At 40.8% G+C, this 27,273-nt stretch overlaps 1 protein-coding gene across 1 annotated transcript in view; it reads left to right on the forward strand.

Annotated features, from left to right (window-relative positions):
- The window catches only part of bsnb (bassoon (presynaptic cytomatrix protein) b), a 57,009-nt gene that overhangs the window by 15,611 nt on the left and 14,125 nt on the right, over nucleotides 1-27,273 (forward strand). Inside the window, exons 3-5 of the mRNA XM_034139557.1 lie at nucleotides 4,591-5,057; nucleotides 5,151-5,742; nucleotides 25,332-26,114. Coding sequence (XP_033995448.1) covers nucleotides 4,591-5,057; nucleotides 5,151-5,742; nucleotides 25,332-26,114 — 1,842 coding nt within the window. The remainder of the gene's footprint in view (nucleotides 1-4,590; nucleotides 5,058-5,150; nucleotides 5,743-25,331; nucleotides 26,115-27,273) is intronic.

The following is a 27,273-nucleotide window of genomic DNA, read 5'->3' on the forward strand; positions in this document are numbered from 1 at the left end:
AAGTGGGTCAAAACTGACCCGCATGCATTTTCTATGGAATCCTATGGGAAAACGTTTTTTTTTTTAAATGTAAAAAAAATGTCTAAAATTATAAATAGTGAAAAATTAAATATAAAATATTTCTAGTGTGAACCAAAATATAATACTAAATATTATACAAGTGATTTCTCTTAACCAAAATGACAAAAATGGCATAAAAACACATATTATTCTAATACGGGTCCTTTTTGACCCACTTATGGAAGAGTGTAGGGTCCAGTCACTCGTGCATCTAAGGGTTAAATAAATAAAATAAAATTGAAAACATCAGTTTGGGCTTTAGGAAATTGTGATTGTGAAACCTTTTTTTTTCTTCAGTCATACACTAAAAAATACCCTCGAAATTCACCGCTCATTAAAATAATCTTAAGCGGTAGTCCAAGTTGATACAATGAAGAGTATCAGATGGTACATAAATCAGCATAAAATTCATCATGTAAATATATATGTGTGTTGCCAAGGATGCTTTGCTCTCATTATTTGATCCATATCCAAGTCTCGGTGGGCCCTTGCTGCTAAAAGGTTCTATTTCTGGCAGCAAGTTGTTGTTCTTCATGAAGCCACGTTGCTCGAGCATCCTGTTGGCAAACGGCGAGTTCTCGCAGAACAGTGGGCTCCGGTCCCTGCTTATGACCTTTGTCGTGTATCATGGTACACACACACACACGCACACTCACACACACAGACACAAACACATTTAACAAGCTAAGGCAGGAATTGGATCCATGTATGAAAGCAAGGCCGGATGCGAGCCATCAAAAATGTATTCTTGAGATGGAGATGGAAGAAGAGCGTTAGAGGGAGGGGTGTGATTCGAGAGATAAAGATAAGACGGAAAATAAAGATGGGTGAAGGAGAACAAGATGGAGGGTTGCAACAGAGAGCTGTGCGAGAAGGAGGGCAGGAGATGGAGTGTGCAGTGCGTCTGTTTTTTGCTGATACAGATCAGATTTCATAAAGATCCACATGATTGCCTCATAACAAGGGGGATGCAGAGAGGGATGAGATGGAGAGATGAGGCCGAGGCAAGCAGAGACACGATGAAATTGATAAATAGCTGCTTGCCTTCCCTGCAGTTGCTTTCTTTGTTTTTTTCGGGTTTGTTTTCTCACTAAATGGGCCTATATGATTAGCCTGACTGTAATTCGGAAAGGAAATAAATCAAGGACAATTACTATTACGGAAAGAGGAGTTCCCACTTGAGAATCACTGATTAGATGTCCAGTGGTGGATGTTGTTGTGTTTCTCAAGGGTTGTTTTTACTGTCCACGTTACGCTGATTGTCCCCGGGGTTGAAACCTGCTCCCAGCTTCTCAACTTTCCTGATCGACAGTTAAAACCATAGCCTCGTCACTCGTTATAATGAGGTTTAACGAGGGGCTGAGCTGCTGCTGAGCCTGTGACTGACTGACTGACTGACTGACTGACTGACTGACTGACTGACTGACTGACTGACTGACTGAATGACTGACTGACTGACTGAATGACTTGGTGAGAAATATTAAAAGGCAAGCAAAGTGGTTACTACATTTTTTAAGCAGTGGACAGGGCCATTTTGAATAAAAAGCTGCAGCACAGGTCAGGCTGCCACAGGTTCCTTGTACATGATTGGCCTCTGTTAGAGGCTGCGTCTAAGTAGACAGTAGACTGTGTTCACACACACACTGAGAATAAGCAAGAGAATCCCTGCAGCATGATGGTAGAGACACCACCCATCTCAAATAGGGTTTCTTATTTATTTGAATGAACATATTCAAATGAGGTATTCTAATTTCACTAAATAAAACAGCAATTTCTGCCAGCCTTAAACATTTGATATGTTTGTATTGCTCCTTGCAGCATAAGTAAGAATTCAGCACAATCTCTATTTGTAATTTCATGTAACATATCTACTTGTAAGATCCAGATGATATGATCATTTAATGAATAGGATCTGATGATTTACTAATAGATAAATGAAACAATTAGATCCCACAAAAACAAATTAATCCTCTTTAGTAGCAAGGCATCAGGCGATAGTACAGAAGGCACGTCTCCATGCTTCATAGTTCTCCAGTAATAGCCTGTTAATGCAAAACCATTTTTTATACAAAATTAGTCTGGTTCCAGTAGGGCTGTGCGATTATGGCAAAAATCATAATCACGATTATTTTGGTCAATAATTGATATCACGATTATTAAATATGATTATTCATTGACTTTGAAAACATCCATTTATTGAACTTTTAAATACAAATAATAATTTGAACAGTATCTTTTTAACTGTTGATTTCCCTGAACGTATAATTCAACTGAAAAACCAATAGAAAAATAAATAAAATAAATGATACATTTATATCTACATTTAAATAAATAATATCAAAATAATAAATACCAATAAACAAGATCAACAAATATTTTGGAGCGCACTTCAACAAGCTACTAAACATATATAAATATGATAAATACAAATAAATTAGATCAAATATGTTGCAGTGCACTGTCACAACCTAGCAAAGCAAAATAATCGTTTTTTTCGATTATGTTGTTTTCGTAATTGTGGCAGGCCAAAATCGTAATTGCGATTAAAATACAATTAATTGCACAGCCCTAGGTTCCAGACCTCTAAATGATTTCCCACATTTACATTTGTCTTGTATTTCAAATGGCAAATCATTACTAATGAATAATGAAGATACACGGAGTGGCAGATTATCAGCTGACAGCAGAATTAGGTGTTATCAGCTTGGGTTAAGTAACTGCTTTAGCAGAGTTTCTCGCTCAACTAAAAGTCATATCACAGCAGTGAGTCAGCGTTTGGCATTTTGTGGAGGAATACTACACTTTAGGTTTAGTGACTCACACCACTGTAGCTAAACTGTGAAACGACAACTACTGCACTAGCTTGCATGAATATGTAACAAGGGGCAGATTTCAGATTGTAATCAGTTTACAATGAAGAATAAAGCCAAACATATTTAGAGGACCTTTTAGTATTTATGTTTTATTGTTTACTTAAGTAATGGTTTGAGAAAGGAGTATGAGTATAAAGTCATTTCTAAAGTAGATTGATGTGTGTGTTTGTGCTTGTGTGTTTGAGTGTGAGTTGTTTGTGAGCTTGTTTATGACTCAGCCTCCCGTGGCCACAGGCTTGCAGAGACATTTGATTCCTCAGCCAGCAGAAGTGAAGAGATCTTCCTGCATTTCCAGTCCTTGCTTGGGCATCTGCTGAAGCTGAACCAAAATCTTTTTGTATCCACTAGAGTAAGAGGGAATTTTTCCCCAAAGGTATAAGGAAAAAAGCCGACGGCTGGACCCCCTACCACGCCTATTGTACCCTGGACCACCAACCTGTTCACAACCTTTCTCCCGGTGCATTTATAATGCATTAGGGCATTATGTAATGACCATGAATCCAAGACAGCTACAATAGTGTGGCAGCTGTCAAAGCACCAGGATGCCAATTATCACGCATATGTGCTATCCCTCTTTCTGACTTTTACCTTCTTGCACGCCTATAGCGAGCAAAAGATAGGAGAGGTAAAGACATAAATGAAATGACAACAGCAGGTGGAACACGAGGAGAAACAGGGGAGGATTTTAATGAGAAAGGGAACATGGTGTATAATGAGTGGGGATGTAAGAGAAAGCAAAAAGGCACGATACACACAGAAGATGCCAGGGAAGATACCAAATCAGGGCGTCCATGATTTATTGAGGAAGTCCAGAGTGCACCCCGTCTGTCACGTCAATTTCCTATGATTTTTTCTTCATTTCCATGTCAAGGCACGGGGAGCTTAAATCCTTCCTCAATGAGATATTATAAATCACTCATAATTATTCCTGCATTCAATCATTTTCTATACACAATGTTTCCTATTCAGAGCAGGCTGGAGGCTATCCCAGCTTGTATTGGATGAGGGGAAGTGGGGGGGCCAGTTCGTCACATAAACAGATCAACACACATTCACACCTAGAGGCAGTTTAGAGATTTTAGTTCATGTTACTTTAATATCTTTGGACAGTGAACAGGAAGTGGGGCATTAACTGAGCCAATGGGAGAATATGATATAAACTTTTTAATATATATTTTTTTAATATATATATTTTGTATATATATATTTTTTAATTCATTATTTAAAATTCTTATCATTTACAATAGCCCTGTCAGTTTAACCGTTTTTTAGCTTATTCTTTTGAAAAGTATTTGCTTTCTTGCAGAGAGTAACATTCTTATTTGGATAGAATTCGAATGTTTGCACACTAAATATAAAGCTGCCATCAGCAGGTGGTTAGCTTTGTACTAAACTAAAGAAAGGATGAAAACAGCTGGCTCTCTCATAATCTGCCTTTTAGCACACCTGTAACTCACTGCTAACACAATTCCTTTTATGAGTTTAAGATGTAAAGTGTGTAATACGTTTTTCTATCCAGCACTTTTTTAAAAGCAAATAAAGATCTTTCCGAATATGTTCGACTGTTTCTTTAAAACCCAAAGTCATTTATTAACTAAAATATTAAGATTTGATGCCATAACTAATTGTTATTGTTTTTCATCTTTGTCATTCACAGGTACAGGAGTGGCTGTGTCTGAACTGTCAGATGCAGAGAGCGTTGGGGATGGACATGACCACACCACGCTCCAAGAGTCAGCAACAGATACACTCTCCTTCTCATGCAGCCAAACCAGAACTTAAGCCTGATCCTTCAACTCAGCCTACACCCCAAACACAGCCCACCCCTCAGACGCAGCCCCCTCCTCAGACGCAGCCTCCAGCGCAGGCCCACCCTCCAGCGCAGGCCCACCCTCCAGCGCAGGCCCATCATCCAGCACAGGCCCACCCTCCAGCGCAGGCCCACCCTCCAGTGCAGGCCCATCATCCAGCACAGGCCCACCCTCCAGCGCAGGCCCACCCTCCAGCGCAGGCCCATCATCCAGTGCAGGCCCATCATCCAGCACAGGCCCACCCTCCAGCGCAGGCCCACCCTCCAGCGCAGGCCCATCATCCAGCGCAGGCCCACCCTCCAGCGCAGGCCCATCCTCAGGCCCACCCTCCAGCGCAGGCCCATCCTCAGGCCCACCCTCCAGCGCAGGCCCATCCTCAGGCCCATCCTCCAGGACACGCCCACCCTCCAGCTTCTGGTCCTACCAGACAGACAGGTCCTGGTGGCCCGGGTCAGCAACAAGTGAGACTCCCTCCAGGGGCAGTGGCTCTCCCCGGCATGGCCAAGGCCCCATCTCAGCCTGATCTGTCCCACAACTCTCCCGCCCACCATCCCCAGCACCCCCGCCAGGATCAGACTCGCAGTGCGGGGAGCTCCCCTTCGCGGCAGCCGCCGCCTCCAGAGCAGACTTTTGGGAAGTTGTTTGGTTTTGGTGCTTCTCTTCTTAACCAAGCCAGCACTCTCATATCTGAGACTACTCAACCCCAACAACCGCCACCCAAAACGGCGCCTAAACCAGGGGGACCTCCTGGTCCAGGGCCTGCGGCGAGTAAACCCTCAGGACCCCAGCCCGCACACCAAGGGCCTCGAGGCCCTGCTCAGCAGCAACAACAGCACGCTTCCCCGGAAGCCTCTAAACCTAAAGCTTCTTGTCCTCTCTGCAAGACAGGCCTCAACATCGGCAACACAGCAGAGCAACCCAACTACAACACCTGCACACAGTGCCACCAGCAAGTGTGCAACTTGTGTGGATTCAATCCAACTCCACACCTCGTCGAGGTAAGACTCTCAATTTGTTTGGCTTTCAGCTGCTCGTAACAAAGTGACAGCCGGACATTGCAAGGGATTCGCTGTATGAATTGATTTATTGACCAGTTTCTGTGGAAATGCTGTGTCATAGTGCAGTTGAATGGGTCGTGTTGTTATCCTTTTACGGTCGCATGGTCTTTGAGTGAATAGCTGCAATTTAAAAGGATTATTGTGGTCATGATTCAAGTATTTGGCTTCGGGTGCTGTCAGTTGGCCAACAATTGTCTCTGTTTGCTCTGTCTCTGAGGTTCTTCAAGATGCCCTTCTGTATATCTGTGATGGTTCTTATTGATTCTTAGTATTTAGTATTTATTTTATTCCATTAGATTTGTTCTTTAACACCGAGGGATGGACCAATTGTTTCAAAGATATTTCATGCAAAGAATTTGTACAAAACAACATTTCTGCACAAGAAGGGTTGGTATTTGTATTTTCGAGCTGCAGGTTCTGTACTATGCAGCATGTACACACATTGCTTTATGTAAGCCTGTGAGCTACTTCTCTTTTCTTCTGCCTTTCTCTCTCTGTGTTTCTCGGTCAGGACCTGCCATGTTCTGCTCTGTCAGGGCCTCTCATGTATGTAGCAGAGTGAAGTCCAGGCTGTGACTCACATCATCAGTGTGCACTCTACCCCGGAGCTGCACAGAAATATATGAAACGGACCACAAAAACACAGCCTTATTAAGTTCAATTTAATGGATAATATTAGTATTGATGAATGACATCTAGTAGTCAGCTGAGAGTATATTCCTCTCCGAAGTGCCCCTGGTCCTCTATTATGAGGAAGGGCGGCAGAGCAGAGTCTTGCAGTAGCTCCCAGAGCCAGGCAATACAGAGTTTAATTATGCAAATCAAGTCCAATTGAATGATAGCAGTAATAACAGGCTTTCTGCAGAGCACTGGCTTTTTATGGGCTAGCCTTGTCTTCCCAGGCATCTGGTTGTCACAGGCACTAGCACAGGCCATTCATAGATCGCTATGGAAACAGGGATAATTTGTTTGTCAGGCGTCCTTTTCATGCTCGGCTGCTAAGATGCTGAGAGTCTGATAAAACTTTAAGACTGATGTTGCTTTGTTTTTATGAGAGGATCTGTTATTAGATGTGTTTTTGCGCTGATGGCTACGGCCTCAATCCAGCACAAGGTGCTTTCTTTTCAAACCTGTAAACCGTATTTGTTGTTATTCCATGTGAGCTGGCAGGCTGGTCGCTCGAGAGTGGGTGAGAACCATTTGGACATGGTGTGAGGCTTTGTACTTTGAATCTGGGTTTCTCAGCTTGATTTCCACACAGCCTGTTTGACACATTATTTCTCCTCATCTTCTCCTAATCACTCCAAACCTTTACTGTTTTGCTGTCCCTGCTTTTTCTCAAACTTGTTTGTTGCAAGCTGAATTGTAATCACTTCTTCCTGTTTTCATCATGTGTGGTGAAAAGCCTTTAGGTACTTCATTCCTTCATGTGTCACTGGTCTGGTCTGATAGATGATAGACTTAAAACTGTGAGTTAAAACTGTGCCAAGTTGAACAACTGGTTTGTGACAATTGACTTGAAATAGTAGAGAACAATGAAAAGGATATACCATATTGACCAGATGCAGGTATGGTTTTCACCTTGTAAATCTGTGTGTCATCATGGCAAAATGTCCGTCTGGCCGTCCATATGTGATAGCGTTGCAATGAAGGGATTCAGGAAAAACAGAAACAGGCTTTATCAGGCGTCGGCTACATAGACAATACTTGTTATCAGCACGGTAGAAACTGATTTGCACTTGGATTACCATATCTTTCAAAAGCTTGTTATTTTTCCTATAAGATGAAACATTTACAGTAAACAAAGTCCTCCTGCACTGGTGACAGCTCAGGAAATGCTCAGCTAATGAAAAGTGACAAAGTGGATGAAATGCAAATGAGCTGCTCAGTTTGTGCCATGGCAATTAACGCTATTTTTAAGAAGAACAATACATTTCTAAACTACGTGGTATAGTAATAAAAACACATCGCCCACATTTGACTAAGGTTTTTTTTTTTTAATACAATAAATGGCGGTGGGCAAAGTCAGGGTTTTTCTGTACTGTAAAACAGAAAAAACAGGTTTCGCCTTTCGGCTTAAATCATTTAAACATATACAGTTCTGCTATACTGTATAGTCATAGTTATTGCCTTTACTTTATCACACGTAAAACATGACTTGTAACCTGTAATGTATGTGTGTAACAGTATTATGGGAGGATTTAAAAGAACGATCTGTAGCTTGTGTAAATCAGAAAGTTGCTAGAAATATTCATGAAAATACATATTCTGTCACCACATGAGTAATTAATTCAGAGTAAATTAGGCTGAGCTGTATCATCTTTTTTTTTTAAACAAAGTCGGCTCCTTTTGAATCTATGATGAGACCAAGGATGCCAGTGTCTGTGTGAGAAAGAGTGGCAGAACGGAGGAGGAGAGAAAGGAAAGAGGTGATAGATTGAGAAGTAGGAGGAATCACAGATAATGAGCGAGAGGAAGCCAACTGTTTGTAACGTTGCACGATATTTCACATCAATTAGTGCTGAAAGTCTTGTGTGACTCTGAGTAAATAAGATGTCCTTGTTTTGGGACTGTTTCCTCCCCCATTACGCTTCTCAAGGAGATTAAAAACAACCTTGTGTCATTGTCGTCTCCCCAGAGTATGGTTGCAAACAGACTTAATATGTTTTCGCTGGAGTGTCTGCTTCTTAATTTAATAGACAATACGCTGCATGTCACTCCTCATCACTGAAATGCTTATAGTACTACAGACTATTCAGCCTATAGAGGCAGAACATGTCATGCCTCTTGAAACTAAGTACAGGTGGACGTGCGTTTGACATTGCATTGGGTTTCAGTTCCCAGGAGTCTCACTATTTCATTTTCATATGGATAACATAATGCTTTCACGGTTAGGCGGGCATACTGATCTATCACTGTATGTCTATTATTATGATATAGAAGTGGCTTTGTGTATAACAGGACGAAGGCCCTGAATGGACTGTTAGAGAAAAGGACTGGATTTCTAATATAACTGTAGAAAAAGTGTAGAGAAACCGAAAACATAGTTCATCAATAATTCAACAAGAGAGAACATTATAAATACTTCATGCATTGCTGAGCAGGGAGAGTGCTGTGTTTGATTTCACATGTCACATAAGGTGAGTGTGCATTAATGCCTGTGTGTATGTTGCATGCATGTGAGAAATGTGTACGTGCAGGTGTTAGTTTTACTGCAGTTATCTGTTTGTTTGCAGCTTGGTATCAGGGGCAGGTTGTATTTGAGATGTTAGAATCTTATATGATTTACCAGGGAGGAAAAAAACTGTACTTAAACTCACAAAAAGCCAATTTACCCTTTAAGAATATAAGTGTGTCATGTCAAACAATTTAACTCCTTTGGAAACTCAGAGCAGTTTTATTCCAACATTTACACTTGCCTCTTCAGTCTAAAAAGGCTTTTTTAAACTTCTTAATAAGACTATCTCTCATCCTCTAAAATGATTAAAGCAGATCAGACAAACTTCAGTTTAATATCAGCATATACCGGTGATGTGTCAAGAAAGTAAAGATTAACTGTGGCCTAGGCAACCAGAAACGATACAGAGCTTAAATACATATATTTACTGTTATTTTTTTACATTCTGTCTGCTACTTACCACTGATCACTGTTACCAGAATGTTTTCATTGTTTATGATAAAACACTACTCACCAAAACAAATACACAGGCACCGGCAAAACAAATCCAAACTTTTTGGATGGTAGCTGTTCAAACACCTCACAGCCTCACGTTGTCTCAACTTCACCTGGATCACTGTCGCTGCGAGACAGTATTTCAATGGTCGGGAAAAATCTTCAGTTTATTCTGGCAACATGTTGGCTAAATGTGTGTGACATTCTGATGTGAACAAACGTGATAAGACAATGAGCTTTAATGAGGCCAGCAGAGATGGTCAAGGTGTCCATTCATCAGTAACGTAATTATCGTGACAAGCTTACATAATCACCCACATACACACACACACACACACACACACACACACACACACACACACACACACACACACACACACACACACACACACACACACACACACACACACACACACACACACACACACACACACACACACACACACACACACACACACACACACACACAGGCCCTCTCACAGTTTTATTCTGTGATATACTCAGCTGTGACAAAGAAATTACAGTCAGAGGCTGTGCAAAGAGAGACTCTCAACAGTGTGCAACACCGTCTGCAGTATCTATATATTGGCTCAGTTTTCTGTGCTGAGAACACAGGATGTTTAGTAAGCACACAATGCCATTTTGATAATGAGAAAATACAGATAGCATGAAATGTACCCTTAAAATGTTAAATTATAAATGTTTAATCTTTGATTTTTCAAACATTTCTTAATGAAATGTAGCGTACTGTGACTCAGTTGAAGAAACACTTCTATCAAACAGCTTCTATACAAATACCCGATTAAGTAAATTCTTGAAGGGATTTTATTGCTACTTTTCCATTCAGGGCTACAATTTGCTTTCAAATGCAGTGACCTTGAAGACACCACCGGCATACAGTGAACATACGTAGCACGTGTAGTATTTGCTCATGTGCCACAACTCTGCAGGAACACAGTTGCCTCTCCCACATGGACCCACAGAATAGATGAACATGTCATTCTTTCTCAAACAAGCTGGAAGTGTGTTCTGAAGGTTGGCACCAGCCTGTGTCTCCCTCAGGAGTCCAATCCAAAGCCAGATGGCTGCCAGCATCATGCATCCAATCCTGCCATGCTCAGTCTGGCTGCTCCCAAACTGATGATGGTACACCATCACAGTCTCAAACACCCACCCAGCCTCAATCAGCTGCTTTCCACCTTTTAATACTTCCATATTCCTTTGCCCTGTATGCGCTGTGTTCTCGTAAAAGGCCAGTGCATATATAGTACTTGCACTGTGTTTCAGAGTCACACGCCCACACGCGTCATTCACATGCTGTACATGCCAGGATGCATGTCTTCACGCCCACAGAAACACAGTACTTAGAACCTTCAGATTAGACACAGTAGAGCTTCAGTAGTATTATGCAAATATGCTATATTTGTTTACTGTTAAACCATAAATGTTGATGAAGTAATTTTTAAAGACTACAGAAAAACAGTCTTATTTTATTGTGCTTTACTTAGATACAAATAACAACTAAGAAAATACGATTACCCATAACTACATCTCGGTGTGATTTCAACCATCCCTATGTTCCATTATGCCACTGACTCCTATTTTAAAATGCTAATGGTAGCATCTGGTCCTTTAAACATTTTCCAGCTCTGCAAACACACACGTACACACACACATACAATATTGAGACCCTCACACATCATTGCATGTCACCCTCCTGTTATTTCAAATCATTTAAAATGTGTGAACTGCGTGTTCCTGACTTACCTCGCTGTAAAACTGCCAGTAATCCAGAAGAAATAATAAATTGTTGGCTTGTATGTCAGCTCTTTATCTAAGGCTTTATCTTTTTAAGATAAAACAGATTTAAGTGACGTGTCTGATGCATGAAATGTTCCCCTTTAATGTGACGACCCGGTTCTCTTGTGTTTCTTGTTTCAGTTGATGTCAGGTTGTTGGATATACACAAGATATGTTTCGGTGCTCCTCTCCCTCCGTTTGCATTCCTCTTCCTCCTGTCTACTGCTTGCTGTTGACACATTGATTGAATTGGCAATTACTTCTGGTTGAATCGCTTGTAGTTGACATTGCAACACGGGTACTCAGCCCTCTTGATTCAGTCCACGCTCTATTGATTTAGCAGCAACATCAGGGTGAGCAGCATTTTAAAACCCTGCACAGAATAAGACAGAGTATCTATGAGAGGTGATACAGACACAAACCAAAAGAGACAGAGACGGGTGTGTTTCTGCATGTGTGTGTGTTCTGTGGGGGGGGGGGGGGGGTGACTTTTAGAAGGAGATAATAGTTGAGTGTGTTTGTAATCCGTGTTGAGGGAGTGTAGTGATCCCCTCGAGTATGATGCTTAACCCCAACACACCATTGTAAAGATCCACCCACACAAATGAGTGCCATCTGAGAATAGTAAGCCTTGTTGGATGATTAAACTGAGACCATGTTGACTTTGTCTGATTAATATGTTAGCGCTGAAAAAAATATAATGGTGAAACAAAGGTTTTTTCACGCAAACCCTGTTTTTCTAAATATGCGGTACGTGTTCAATTTAAATTTCACGAGGCATGTTCATCCCAAGTTCTTACGCCACAATGTGCTCACTGACAACATTCAGTGTGTGTGACTGTGCTGCGTTAGATTAGAAGACAGGAAGATGATGCGATGTGCAACGGCGCCAGCTTCCTGTTGAGATTATGTGGCACCCAGCACAGATGGCTCGCTGGTCTGGAGGCTTAAATGCCACTCACTCTCCTCTCTGGGACCTTTGCGTTTGGCGGCAGGCTCTGTGCTCAGTCTGAGCTGGAGATGTACACACTTTGCTAGTTCTGTACATCACAGACCTGCTGAGAGATCCAGCGCTCCCACAACTGCTTGTACATTCTAGTCTTATCTGGCTCGTGCTTCATACGATCTTTGAACTGTCAAACTGTATTTCCTGAATCCAAACCTGAGACTGAAAGGAGAGGAACATCTAAAAGGATCAGCCCCTCATGACAGGCAGGATTGCATCTCACGTACCTTATTCTGCCTTTTTCTGCTAATCTAGTGTTTTTCACGAGATGTCTCTGAGGTCACCCTCGACCCGTCCACGCCCTGCCTCTACCCGCAGAAATATCAGCTCTCTTGATGAATGTCTATGTAAGAGCCCAGTGACCATATTGAACTTGAATAACCCCTCCAGTCCTTTTTCTATCTTCAAATGCCCTTCCTTTCCTGCCTACGAGCTTTGAAGCCTATACAAGGGACCTCAGCAATGGCTTAATCACCTCTTCAGAACTCATCATCCTCAAGGCCTGGTGGCTATGCTAACAAGCTTTAGCTCTGCTCCAGGAGCCGCTGGCAGTGCCGGGCCTATCCTCACTGTCAGAGCCACAGAGGTGGGCCAGAGCAGTCCTCCCACCCCTGCTTTTGGGCCCTCTTGTCTCCACACATCACTTCACCCGCCTCATCGGTACCGCTCTCTCTTCCCGGCAGCACCTCAGGCATGATACTACTCCCTAATGCTGGCATTAAGAAAGAAGGATGGGGTTAGTTGAGTGTGCGCTATGCTTATAGTCGGCAAATACTAAAAGGCTGGCGACACAAATGCGAGATTATGGAACAGAGACGTGTAGTTGTATTTCAGGGGAACAAAAAAAACACAGCCAGACAGAGGGAGAACTATAATGAAAGAGAGCAGGAGATTGAGAGACAAATTGAAAGAGATAAAGCTCACTGATCGCTCAGATATTACATTTAACCCCTTTATAATCTTCTCAGTGCTGCAGCTGTCGGGCAGCAGTGAAGAAGACCACATCAGTTGTGGGGGTCTGGCCTGAGAGCAGTATTAACAATCGCAAAAGCAGCACGAGGATCATTACCCTCAGCCAAAGAGACGGTCCTCCCACTGCCTCCATGAGCAAAGACACTGTGGCTCCACTGCCATACAGTTTACTGCTGAGGGCGTGACACAACAACACAAGGGAGGATAATAGTGCTTAATGGGTTCACTTGGTCACTGTCGTTTTCCAATAAACATCTCACTTCACAAATATAGGGGGTTTGGTCTCAAATGTATTGTTTTTTTATTTTAATTTGAAAACAGGACTATTCATGCATACGCTTTTTGTACCAGTCAGTGTAAAAAGCTGTATCAGAGTATCTAATAACAATAGGTTGAATTTTTTACTTTACAGATTAATATATGCATATTTCATTTATTTAACTGTGGTTTTGAAAGTGGGCGGGACTGAATTGGAGAATTGACGTTAGCAATTTCTGTACACCAATCAGAATTGAGCTTTGGCTTTGCATGCAGTCATTTATATTTTTGATTAAAATTAATTCAGGTGCTTTAAACTATTTTTATTTTCTGGATATAGCCAATTGACATAAACCTTTCTCACATTATGTTTCAGTTCATTTGAAGTGTTCTCAAAGGCTTGCATCTGCCATTTCTGCTGTTGTAATTAACACATATTGTGAAGTGAATTATGTCTTTTTATTTGAGGTATGTATTTACTACTCCTATACAGTATGTACAAGTCCCATTCTTACTCAAAGGATGCTGATGCCCGCTCTGCCCTACAGACTTGCTAAACGTGTTAAAATATATTTGTACATCGAGTCACATGAACAAGGAACAACCTGTCTGAAAGACTAGAGTAAACACACATATATTTTTGCTGGACTCATTTTAGTAAAGTAATCACCTGACTTGTGCTCACTGCTGGTGATATGTTAAAGCTTGAGTAACTTGTCTAAAAGATAGATGTGCGATACATGAATTGTATTTGCTTGGCTGATAGCTGTAAATTCGCCTGGCAGGAGTATTAGAATCTCATCTAAAATGAAACAGGCCGAGGAGACAGCCTGATTAACTTGTCCTGGGGACAGACATATGCGATAAGACACATGACTTGTTTGGGCTTGGCTGCCAACCACAGTGTAAAATGAGGTTTGTTTTGCTGCTTGATTAACATTTTAGAAAACAGATTTATGTTTGGAGGTTTGAATGTTATTTTGCCACTGCCTTAATTCTGTTCCAGCCTAGGAGGCGTTTAGCAAAATGCTAGTCAAATCTTCCTGTGTGTCCAAAGCAGTGAGCTACTTATCCATGGTATCCCCTATCCTCTCTATGATGCTGCAGACAAACTATACTGTTGTATGTACATTACATACATCACTGACGTAATCTTATCAAGCCACAATGCCGATCATCTGTCTTGTTATCTTGCTGACATAAAGCGTATATCCTGATTAAAGCATCAAAAGGCGTAGAACAGCGAATGAGACATATAAGGTCGGTAGTGTAGGAAGGTAAAAATAAACTGCATCAATTACTTCTTACTGACTGCACAGTTCAGACAGTTTGGCCACAGAGAGAGGTGCATTCATTAAACTAATCTGAGCTGTGTGCTGCAGCTCTGAGTGCTTTTTCAATATTGCAGAAGGATAAACACAGCAAGACGTATTTAATATTCTCAGGGCAAATTAGCAGAGCTGAGCTAAAAGGCTCACCAAAACAAAACAAAACAACGGAGAAAACACTGAACCATCCTGTGCCTTCAGAACAGCTGCAGTCGCCCCCTGACTGCTGTCCTGAAGTGTGTGAAGTGGGATATTGGATTGTTCTTGTCCTCTAGGAAAGATTTCACTTCTTTGAGGGATGAAAGAGGGGGATCCACAATCTCTCTTAAAGATTTAGTTATATTTAGACATTATGGAGGCGATGGATTAGGGTTATTATATGCCATATTAGTAGCTTAGTTAAAAAGCTGCTGCAGCCACTTTCTAAGGTCCCTTTTAGGTCGTTTCTAAGATTAAACCTTTTACTTAATGCCCAAACACTCCTAATTACGACATTTTTAAACTAAAAGAGACATTAAAATAAAGATATTTCCTATTGAAATGGCTTGATAACTTTACAGAACCAATACTGTAACAATGCGCTTGAAAAGTGTTCTCTAAATGTAAACCTGCCAGGATATTATAAAGCAGAAAATATATCTACCACTCTGTTTCGGTTTAAAATGAAGATATGTATAAACATGCTTTAAGACAGAATGATCTGTTGGGATCAATGGGATGTCTTGCTGCTTTTGACTGTGTCTCATTTATGTATTGTGAGCCCCTTCTGAGGCAGGACAGTGTCACTGACATCTTCCTGTGTGCTGGGCCAAAAGAGGAAACCTGTTGCCCCGTTAAAACAAATACAAACAGACAGATTAAGTCAAATAAAGGGCAGAAACATGACCTCACCCTATGCTACGCAGCCCCTTCAGGACAGGAGATGCACACACACACACTTAATGGCAAATTACATGCTTTTCTCCTGGAGCAAGACACTATAAAAAGTAATTTCATATGTAGCTTTCCAATGTTTTGGATAAGTCTTCTACTTTTAAAATGTTGTTAATGTACTTCTTTATGTACATAAAGTTAGGCATCGTATAAGCTGAATACGAATAAACCATGCACATTTTTGACTTAAACATGTCTCTTTTAATCCATGCAAGCAGAATTACACTTTAAATCAGAATGATGTTCAGCCGTCAGTCGACCAATTGATCTACTGCTTTAGTCCAGACCTATTTAATAAATGAATGGATAGCCAGGGCATTGTGTGAGCATGTTAGCATGCTTGCAATATAATTAAGCTCAGAGCACCTCTTTAACTGAGGACAGTGTTACACAGCAGTTGGCTGTATACTCCTAGTCTTGAGGAAATATATAGCAGCTAGCTGTGTTTGATTGTAAGTCCAAAGTGTACGGACACAGTCAGTGGCAGGATGGGTAGAGGCTTGCTTGCTGAGTTTTGAGCATAAAGCATGTTTAGATTTTCAGTAGAACTGAGTACAAATAGCTTTTTAGTCTTTTTGTACCGCTTTACTACTATAACTACTATTGTTTTTTAAATAATTGTCTTATTTTTAAATATGAATAAAAGTTCAAAACAGTGACTTCTCAGAAATGGTCTACCTGCAAGATGGCCTATTGAACATGCTTCTCAATTTTCTATATATATATTTCCTCTGAATGCACAGTGTGGATCCGTATAGTATGAGTGACTGTGACTGTAGCTGAGTCCTGCTTCCTCAGTGGATGATCCTTCATTTCCTCACTAATCCACAGGCCTGACCATGTGTCCCCATTGAAGGAGTCCCAGGGGATTAACCTATATACCTGCTGACTCTGCCTGACCTGTCAGAGCCCGGCGTGGTGTGGCACAGCCTGGCACTCTGCTGTGACATGTGCTCGCTCACGCCTAGCGCTGCACACTTGGAAGTTTCAAACTACTGCTCATTCAGACTGTGCATAATAGAAATGGATACGGAGGTTTAAATGGCTCTGATAGGGCTTTAATAGAGTAACCTGCTCTGCTGATCTTTGATTCGTATGTGAATATTATGGCGTTGTATCAAGATTGAATAAAGTGAGTGTGGCGATTTGTAGGGAATTACATCTGATTAAATGTAGCCTTTGAATGCTACTGCTGCATTTGTTAATGTCCATTCTCGGGGTGTTTCTCTGCTCTTTTGCTCTTTGTATGAAATTAGTGTGTGTATGGGTCTGGGCACCATACAGTGCGAGACATATTTCCCCACTCACCTTAATCTCACCCCATTCCCACCTGCTTGGCAGCGCGCCCCTGCATGCTGTAGTTAATAATTCACACTGACCCTCTGCTCCCCTGACCTTCACTTGTTACAAATTAATTATGACCTCCTCTGTTGTACGCCTCATTAATCTCTGTGAGACAGAACTCGAAGGATTATTATGATGATTTCTGCCTTTGTTTTGACATGGTTTTCCTCTGTTCAGTTCTTACTTTGAAGGTTGACGTGGCCAGCACTTGTGTGCACTGTGAAATAGTTTTTACATTTAGATAATGACGGAAGTTGTTTTGATGGTAAAGACGCGAAGGCTACGATTAGGATAACTTTTGAACGATGGAGGGTTGACAACGTTTGACATTTACAAGTAAAACTTTGGCAGAGAGGATTACACATGATGCATGACAAATGATTTACGTTGCCTTGCGTTGCTGTCATGCTTCCATTTGCTCCTCGCAGAAGTTTTTGGCTATCTTTCTGACATTGACTCAGTTCTGTTTTTCATTTGTGATCTTCATTGTGGCATAAAAACAATTACTCTGTAGGAAATTATCTTTCTTTCCTTTCTGTTTAAACTGTTATATCTCGGTAAGGTTTGTGACTGTGTTTAATGACATTACTTAATGACATTTCTTTGCCCAGCTTGTGGTCTCATTCCTGGCAGAGACACCATGCAGGGGACAGTCTCTTGCTGTGAGTTGACTGACAGTGAGGGGTGGGATACTGAGGTTGTGCAGGCTACACACAGTATGTCTGCCTACACATGTGTGGGCATACATACACTTCGCTGATCAGGAAATCTAAATAAACGGATGTGTGTGTGTCAGAAGTCAAGTGGAAGGGGGTGTGACTGTCACTGCCAATATAGCAGGAAATAAGATTCATTTAAAAAGGTTGTTGTTAATTATGCAGCCCAGCGCAAGTGCAGTATTTATCAGTGTGCTTGAATCTGACTCTGTGAGAGTTTGTTTTTCTATTCGGTTGATGTTGTTGTGTGGGTGTGTGTGCTCCCAAAGGCTCCATACAGTATCTCTCGATGAAATGCTGTGCTCTCTGGCTCCCTCCATGGGTAGAAAGTGTTACAGCTCTTCTCCATATCATACCAGCAGTTTGGCTCTGTAGGTCTGTTACCTGTGTACTTTTCTTTGAAATGTTAATTTTGGGGACTTTCATTTTTGCCGGTAAAAAAAGACAATTAATGAGAAGGATTTTGAGTTGAGCTGTTGAACAATGTGACCTTTTTATTTTAGCCATGCGGAGGAAAGGGAATCGTGTAATTTTAGGGTAGATCAACATTTCCACTGGGGTCATTTTTACGTTTGCAGATATGTCTTCATAAGGAAAATGCTTTTCAGTAGCCACCTCTTCTCATGTAGAAAAATTCCCAGCATAAAAAGAAAGACTGCAGGGCTGCATTTCAGCTAGAGGATGGAGTCACTATTCCACTGGGATTAGGCAATATAATGATATCACTACTTCAGTATCATTCAAAAATATATAAATGAAGACAAATGAGATAAAAAGGGACACACATTAATTAACTGCAACAAAACACAATGTACTGTCTTACATGTCATATTTTCTCACTTCAGTTCCAACAACATCTATAGAAGAAAGAAAAGACACTTCACTACTACAGTATGTGACAGTACGCATGCAATGACACATTTAGCGAATCAGTTGTGAGCACAGTGGACAAACTCCGATACCATCCTGCAGGGGTTGTGCAAGTTTACCTGAAGTAAGCAAACTTTTGTACTGTATAGTTGTTTTGTTAACACGTTTTAAAACACCTTTTACCAAATAGCCTGTAGTTTGTCTGGTACTTATAAGAGCTTGGTCTTCTTGCACCAACACATTCAAGTCATTTTTGCCTTTATTGGATCATTCTAAATTGAGTTAGACGGTAAACATAGTTAGTTTTAATTCAAGATGGTACATGCGTTAATCAAATGAAGCCCCATTTGAGCGCTTTAAGTTGTAATTCACACACCTGTGTATAGCTTTGCTTGTCATTAGGGGATAGCAGTCTGGATAATTAATCTATTTGCCCTGTTATATAATTTAGTTAATTAATACCTAACCACATTAGCATAGACATCGACAAATGCAAATGTAGTCCCACACATACTTGCATGCACACATTCAGTTCAATTTATACACACACACACACACACACACACACACACACACACACACACACACACACACACACACACACACACACACACACACACACACACACACACACACATACACACACACACACACACACACACACACACACACACACACACACACACACACACACACACACACACGCACACACACACGTGAGTGATCATGGGTGTAATGTCTCAGCAAGCTTCTCTGAGAGCGGGATCAATCTATGAGAATGGGATCAATCTCTCTGACCTTTTCCTTGTGGTAACCTGCAGTGTTCAATCTCTCATTATTTTGACAGTGAAAGGGCAGCTATTCCGGCTGTGAGATGATTGGATGGAGCATCACTACACTGCCGGTGTTAACACTATCCACCTTTGCTTCTTATGGCAGATTCAGCTTCACTCAACAACCTTGTCAAAATAAAATGAAAAAACGAAACAGAATTCACATTTGCCTTTGCGTTACACACTTTTACTTCAGTTGGTATACTTTACATCTCAAACATTGTGGACATCACAAGCTTAACATTGTTTTCTTGGTAAATGGTGTAACATGCAGAGATGTACAACTGTAAAGTAAAGGAGCCACTCCACAATGCACCAGCTATATTTGTATATTTAAAATGTTCTAGTGAATTACAGTACTGAACAGTACAGAACTGCTTAGCAGAGATTAAATCCTGGCTGAGCAAAAACTTCCTCAACCTCAACGAGAGCAAGACCGAGGTCATCTTTTTTGGACCGCAACCTCCAGCCTCTCCGGTTGATATTCTGGGCTCTATCAAAAAAAACATCCTCCCCTCGGTCATGAACCTTGGAGTGACCTTCACCAGCACTTTTAAATTCGACAAGCAGGTCAGCACCGTAGTAAAATCCTGCTTTTTTAAAATAAGACTATTGGCCAAAACCAAGTCGTATTTATCTTTTAAAGACTTAGAAAGGGTTATTAACGCCTTTGTTACCTCGAGACTGGACTATTGTAACGCTCTGTATGTGGGTATGGACCAGGCCTCAATTAAACGCTTACAGCTAGTCCAAAATGCTGCTGCACATTTGCTGACTGGCCACAAAAAGCGCGACCACATCACCCCTATTCTGGCCTCACTACACTGGCTTCCAGTTCGGTTCAGAATAGATTTTAAAATCCTTTTATTTGTTTTTAAAGCACTAAATGGGCTGGCTCCGGCCTATATAACTGAACTGCTCCAGCGCTACACCCCAGCCAGAGCTTTAAGGTCTGCTGACCAGCTGCTGCTGGTAGTGCCCAAGACCAGGCTAAAAACCCGAGGGCACCGAGCCTTCGCAGCAGCTGGCACTAGGCTCTGGAACACTCTGCCCCTCCATGTGAGGTCGGCCCAGACCCTAGGGGTTTTTAAATCAAAACTAAAAACACACTTCTTCTCTCTGGCTTTCTAGTTAGAGCGGAGCACGACTCCTGACTTTTCCGTGTGTTTTATTTTTATTTTGTTTTTTTAAGATATATCTGTTGTAATTTATTGTCGTTTATTGTGATTTGTAGTAATGTGTTTTTATTACATGTACAGCACTTTGGCTCGACCAAAAATCGCTTTTAAATGTGCTATATAAATAAAACCTGATTTGATTTGAACCTGAGAACTGCACTGCATCTCTATCTTTATGTGTGTTCTGATATTCAATTTATTTAAAAATCTCACATATGCAGAATCCTTTACTTTTTTCAATAGACATTCAGCGTAAGAGATATAGAAAACAGCCGAAGATGAAAAATTGGGAACGCTGAAAAACCGACAAACACACCCAGGCATGCAGATGTCTGCAGCAATATCATAATCATACGATCAGCACATTTAAACTTAAATACAAATTAAGCTGTCGGCTCATTATTCAACATCATGTATTGGTAGTCTACTTCAGTGCATTTCTGTATTGGATGTGTTTGCAGTGTATTTGTATGCTTTATATGGTATAGATGATAGAAGAGGTGAATTGAGATCAGGGACACCATATCATTATTCAGACATGGAACATATGAACAGGAGCAATAACTAATTGATATACAGCAGTGTTTCCCACGTTGATTTATTTGTGGCGGGCCGCCACAATTAAATATCGTCCGCCACAAATGGATCTCATAAAAGGGGGGTGGTGCGGTGCCCCCACAAATAGAATCAAATTCTGTGGGAAACACTGTACAGTAAGGACAACAAAAGTACACAGGACTGAAGTAGAAGCAATGTAGTTGAGTTCAGTGCACAGTCCACCAAATAGACCTGCTAATATCCTGCTGATTAATGAGGTTACCAATTCACCAACAAGGTGATCTCACTAACTAGCTGGGCCCGCTGCCTCTATTTCTGTAAACAACACACACACACACACACACACACACACACACACACACACACACACACACACACACACACACACACACACACACACACACACACACACACACTTTCTTTTAGACCATGTGTTTTGTCTTACTATCTCTTAACCATATGCTGAAAGCCACTTCTGTAATTGACTCATTGCACGTTGCAGTGGATAAGAGCAAACACCTTATGCTTCAGATGTAATTGATAGATTACATTCAGTGTGTAGTCTTGTCAGTCACATCTGAGTTACAGTTCAGAGCAAACGTTAAATACACCCTCAACTAAGCACAAGTTAACCTCCAACCATTTAATGAGGTTAATAGTTCACTAACAAGATGATCTCCATAACAAACTGAGCCAACTGCCTCACACACACTAACATACATACAGTAAAGCCTCCCACGAAGACACACCCTCACAGAACAAATCCCCCAAAAGACGAAAAGTAAGAAGTTACACAAAACAAAGACTCTGTTGCCAAAACCAATATATTTTTGGAAGAAAAACTTTCATTATCTGTCTCTATTGTTGTTTAGCTGTAGTTTCATCTCTGTGTACTGAACTGTAAGTGCGCTCACTCAGATAGCAGTTAAAAAGTAAAAGTGGATTTCCACAGTGGATTGGTTGCTCTGTTTTCAGGGTGCATTAAAGGCCTGTCTCTGAGGCGCAGAGGCTCAGTCTGCTATACGGACCTGATTTCCTCCACACAGTGTGGGCCGAGGTGGGAAGCACAGCCCACATGCTTCACTGCTGTACAAGCTAAAGCACTCTACATGAATAATTTGCTACTCCCAGCTCCAGTTTGGCCTCGCTTCTCTCTCCCGTTTACCCACGCAGTGTTGTTATGCTGATTCAGGAGCCAAGATGGGAGTGTGGCAGTGCCAACATGGCAGGAAGAAAGCTTCTTGGTCACGGAAAAAGGTTAATATAGTATGTAATTAAGGTATATAATAAGATTCTGCTTCATGACACTTCAAAACGCTAAAAGCTGATTTGATGGTGTTTTGAGGAAATTGCAGACGTTCGTTTCTGACATTTCCACAAAATTCTTTTCTTGTAATATGTGAAACAAACCGGCACAGATGGCTAGTTCTGAGCGTACTGCACCTGTTTATATATAGCTTCTCAGTAGAGTACTTGAGAGAGATGGAAACAAAGCAAGTCTGTCTGTTTGGCATGCCAATGGCTCCCTCCATGCTTCATGTAGATTCCTGTAGGATTCGGGAACATTAAGAAAGGTTTTATCTTGAACAGAAAAATAGCATGTTACAAACCGATTTTAAATGAAGCCACCGTTTCTGTCTTTTTTTCCCATTACTTTTGTTTTAGGCAGTTATGGTATTTTAGAAAGGTTACTTTTTCAAACTATTAAAGTAAAGTTGAAGGATGACAGTTATCATAGTCCCCGGTGTTTCACTCCTTGAAATGTTGTTTAAACGAGCCACGTGTTTGCCAGGCTCTTATTTTATGTCCTTTTATGCTGAAAAATGCCAACACTATTCGTCAGTGTGCTGCAGCACTGTCCTTACTGAACTGCATATTTTCACAGTATTCATGATTCAAATGGCATCATTTCTAAACAAGGCAGTTGCATAATTTAACACTCATGTTGGCTCTAATTTACTTAATACCAACAGAAGAAAGTCTGAATTAATCACAATTTTCATATTATTTTTGAGAGTTTCTGCACATCCTTCTGTTAGTTTTGTGGGGTTTTAGACTTTTCAGACAAAATAAGACGTTAAAAGACATCAACTTGGACATATTTGTCAAATAGAAATATCCACACTTTCAAGCTTGGCAAATGTAATATTTGCTCCACACGTAGACTTCTTTGACTGGATATCTTTTGATTCTAGGCTGTCATTCAGACCATACAAGACATTTAAAGACATTTCATTTGACTTTGGTATCTTGTGATGGACATTTGTTATTTCCCCCCGACATTGTAAGCAAACCTTTTTAGATTAAACAAGAAATATCATTGGTAGATAAATCAATCAGTTGCAGCCCTATTTTAAATAAACATAAACATTACACTTGGTCAATGAAGTTCTCATGCTTTCTGCACTAGCCTTATATAAATATCATGTATTTGTTTGATAGGCATTCATTTAATCAATACAGTAAAAAGAAGTAGCATCACATATAGTTAAAAATAACAACTTTATCTTCATCACCACCTTCGTTCTTCCTGTCATGAGGATGATTCCCCACCACTTTCTTCTTCCTGTTTATTCAACCCTCCTCCACCTCCTCAACTTCCTTTTTTCCTCTTCTGTAAAATGTTGGCTTAAGCTTTGTCTCCAACCACCCACATCGGCAAGTGGTTAAATATTAGTTTGCTTTCACGAAGCAGTTTAACAGGACAAAGAGTAGAAGTGGCCTGTGGTCTGTGTCCGCCTTCTCTCGCATCTTGACTCTTTGGACTGCACTGAAGATGTCCTTTGTTACAGTCACTGAACACCTACATTTTTTCCCTTTAATTAGCTGTTTCTAGGCATGTTGTTGAATTCTCACTTCTCGATTCAGTTTTTGAAGCATGACAACAATGAAAGTAATGATTTATTGGGCAGATAGCAACAGGCAATAGCGGCATTTATGAGGTTATTTGTTTTGTTAAGTGAGTCTCTGGCATTACAGCGCTCCCTCTTCAGGCCTCGAGCACAGATGATTATCATAGAAGCAGAGGACGCGTTACAAACATGGTGCCGCCTCCTCTTTTAGCTTTCACAACATGTAACGTAACCATTTCTTTCCATGGAGCAGCTCCATCGATCTGCTGCATTGACCTGACATTGAATCTCTTTATGTGTATATCCTGTCTTTGTCTCTTACAAACGGCCTTGAAGGAGATGTGCAGCTGATTTACATATTCCTTGACTCAGGTGGAATGAGTTATGGATATTGATATTGTGACTTATATCTCTCGCTGCTTTTATGATTCTCTTGTGTTGCATTTATATGTGTTTTAACATGTGCAATAAAATGTCTATGGACAGATGAACCGCTCCAATCTGATATCAGATGTGTTCATTTGTATTCACACAGCACTCTTCCTCTGTGTACCCTGTTTGAGAGGGCTTAATGTTGTCAAATGATTAAGTCTTCACCAAGAGATGAAAGGTCGTGTTTGGACAGGCTTTCAAATGGTTGAAAGCTAACAGTTGTTCAGACTCGCTATACTGAGTCCTTGGCACTTGGCACTCATGACCGTTTATAATGCAAGAACTTTCTGATTTCATTTTTTTTAAACAAAAAAACTATCAGGCACATTTTTGTACCCATTAAGCATAATTAAATAATAATCAAATAATGTGTTGAAACATTAAGTGTCAATAAGGTACAAATCAATTATGAGCATACTTTGTGTTTGTTGTCCATTAGTGGGTTGTGTCACTTTATCATAGTATTTTTATTTGTAAAGAATCATATATATAAGTTACTTATACTTTTCATGTCTCTATTCACTCCTTTTTTCATTGCATTGGTAACCCTAACCCCCCCCCCCACCATCTACTTTACTTGAAGAGACACTGAACATCAACTTGGTAGTTCTGTAAAACACATGACTGATAGACTCCATACAGCCTGCTATATCTTTTAAGGATGAATATTGACAAATATTTGATAACATTCAAATTGAAATAATCATCATTTGTTGTGCTTTTGTTTCACTTACAACTTTTTTTCATTGTTGTTTTCTTTGTTCTTGTTTTTCCAGAAGAAAGAATGGCTGTGCTTGAACTGCCAGACGCAGAGGGCTCTGTCAGGAAGCCTGGGAGATACTCCAGCTCCTGCTGCACAGCCCATGGGATCACCTGCTACAGCCAATCAACAGTCACCTCAGCAGAAAGGGCCAAATCAACTTTTGGGGCCTAGGCCCACAGGTCCTCAACAACAGAAACCACCGGGTCCCCAAGTAAGTGGCCCTGTCTCTCCTGTGAAACAAGCTGGGCCTGCCCCTCATATCAAGGGGCCAAGCCAAGCTTCCCCTCAAACCAAGGGCTCTGCCCAACCTAAGGGTTCGAGTCAGCCACCTTCCCAAACTAAGGGTCCAACACAACCCTCACCTCAGAGTAAGGGTCCTCAAAATAAAGGTCCTAATCAATCAAATGCTCAGAGTAAAGGCCCTGTTCAGTCTGCTAACCAGACGAAGGGCCAAAGCCAGGCTAAAGGGCCGACTCAGACAAAGGGGTCTGCTCAGCCCTCTGCTCAAACCAAGGGCCCTTCTCATCCTCCTGGTGCCAAGGCCCCCCCTGGTAAGACTACCCCTAACCATGCTAAGGCCTCTCCCACCCCATCAAAAACAGCACCTACTCAGTCTAAACCCACAGGTAACAACCAAGCACGCAAACAGATGCAGAGCCAGGAGAAGACTAAAGTCACATCTAAATCTCTAAAAGAAGACGTCAAGGCTCCACCAAAGAAGGCCTTGACAGAGACTGTCACTTCACCAGAAGACATGAAGATAGTCGACGATACACAGAAGTCAAGACACCATGAAGTGAGCTACCTGCAACTTCTTCGCCTTCATTTGTTACTCTCGATTCATCATTTGTATTTTTATATTTTTTGCTCCATTTGAGTTACTGTAACCATTTCTCATGATCATCCTTGTCTTCATCAAATCATGAACATTTCATTATTTATTCCACACCACTGTTTATCGCCGTCATCATATCATTATGATGACGGTTCTTTCTTTATAACCATCAGATTCATCGGTCCACCATTACTATGTGACCTTAGGTTAGTAAGTAGAAGTTGTCATAACTCTTACTATTATCACTACTTTAAATAATTTACCTTTTGAATCATGACGCCCACATATTACGCCCTTTATCTATATCATTTCCTATCAGTATAACTGTCATCATTGTCATCGTCATCGTCCTCATCATCTTCATCATCAACAACATCATCATCATCACCATGCTCTCAGTCAATTCCTCATGTTCAGCCCGTTCACTCATTCCTCACACTGGTTCTGTACACTTTTATTTTATTTGTGTCAAACGCAAGCCTTGTTGTTTACTGTGACACTTCGTGATGATATTCAAAGCATTCTACGCATGTTCGTTATTCTTCAATGGTTTCGAAGAATGAAACAGAGAATGTGTCAAAGAAGTCAATCAAGCATGTCATTGAAAGACATTTGTCTGTAGATGTTTGTATGTTTAACTGTCTGTTTTATTCACTCTGTCTGCAGTGCATTTATCCATCTGTGTGTACATATAGTCGAAGGGCAAACTCAACCCAAATCAGTTTAATATGATTAATAACTTATAACAAAATAACATTATACTCAAAAACAAGTCTAAAAGTTTAGCATAGGGAAAAAGGTTGCTTGGTGGTAAACTGTATGAAAGTTCATATTACCTTGTCTTGTACAACCACAAAGCAAAGTTACATTTGGGTTGATTTTAGCCTAATGTTGTCCAATATTTGGTGGTTTGATAATTGTTTTTTCTTTGCAATGTATTTATTCTCTAATGTCAAAATAATAGGCTGTTTCAGTTGTATTTGGTCCATTTGTTGAACTTCTTATTATCTAAAAATGTTCCATTAAAATGTCACTTCTTATGAGTTGGATGAATAAGTGGGATACAAGGTTGGTAAATCATTTCTTTGTTCTGACCTTTCTTTTTGTCTTCTCTCGTTCT

Source organism: Trematomus bernacchii, unplaced genomic scaffold (assembly GCF_902827165.1).
Source record: "Trematomus bernacchii unplaced genomic scaffold, fTreBer1.1, whole genome shotgun sequence".
In the NCBI taxonomy this organism is placed as follows: domain Eukaryota; kingdom Metazoa; phylum Chordata; class Actinopteri; order Perciformes; family Nototheniidae; genus Trematomus; species Trematomus bernacchii.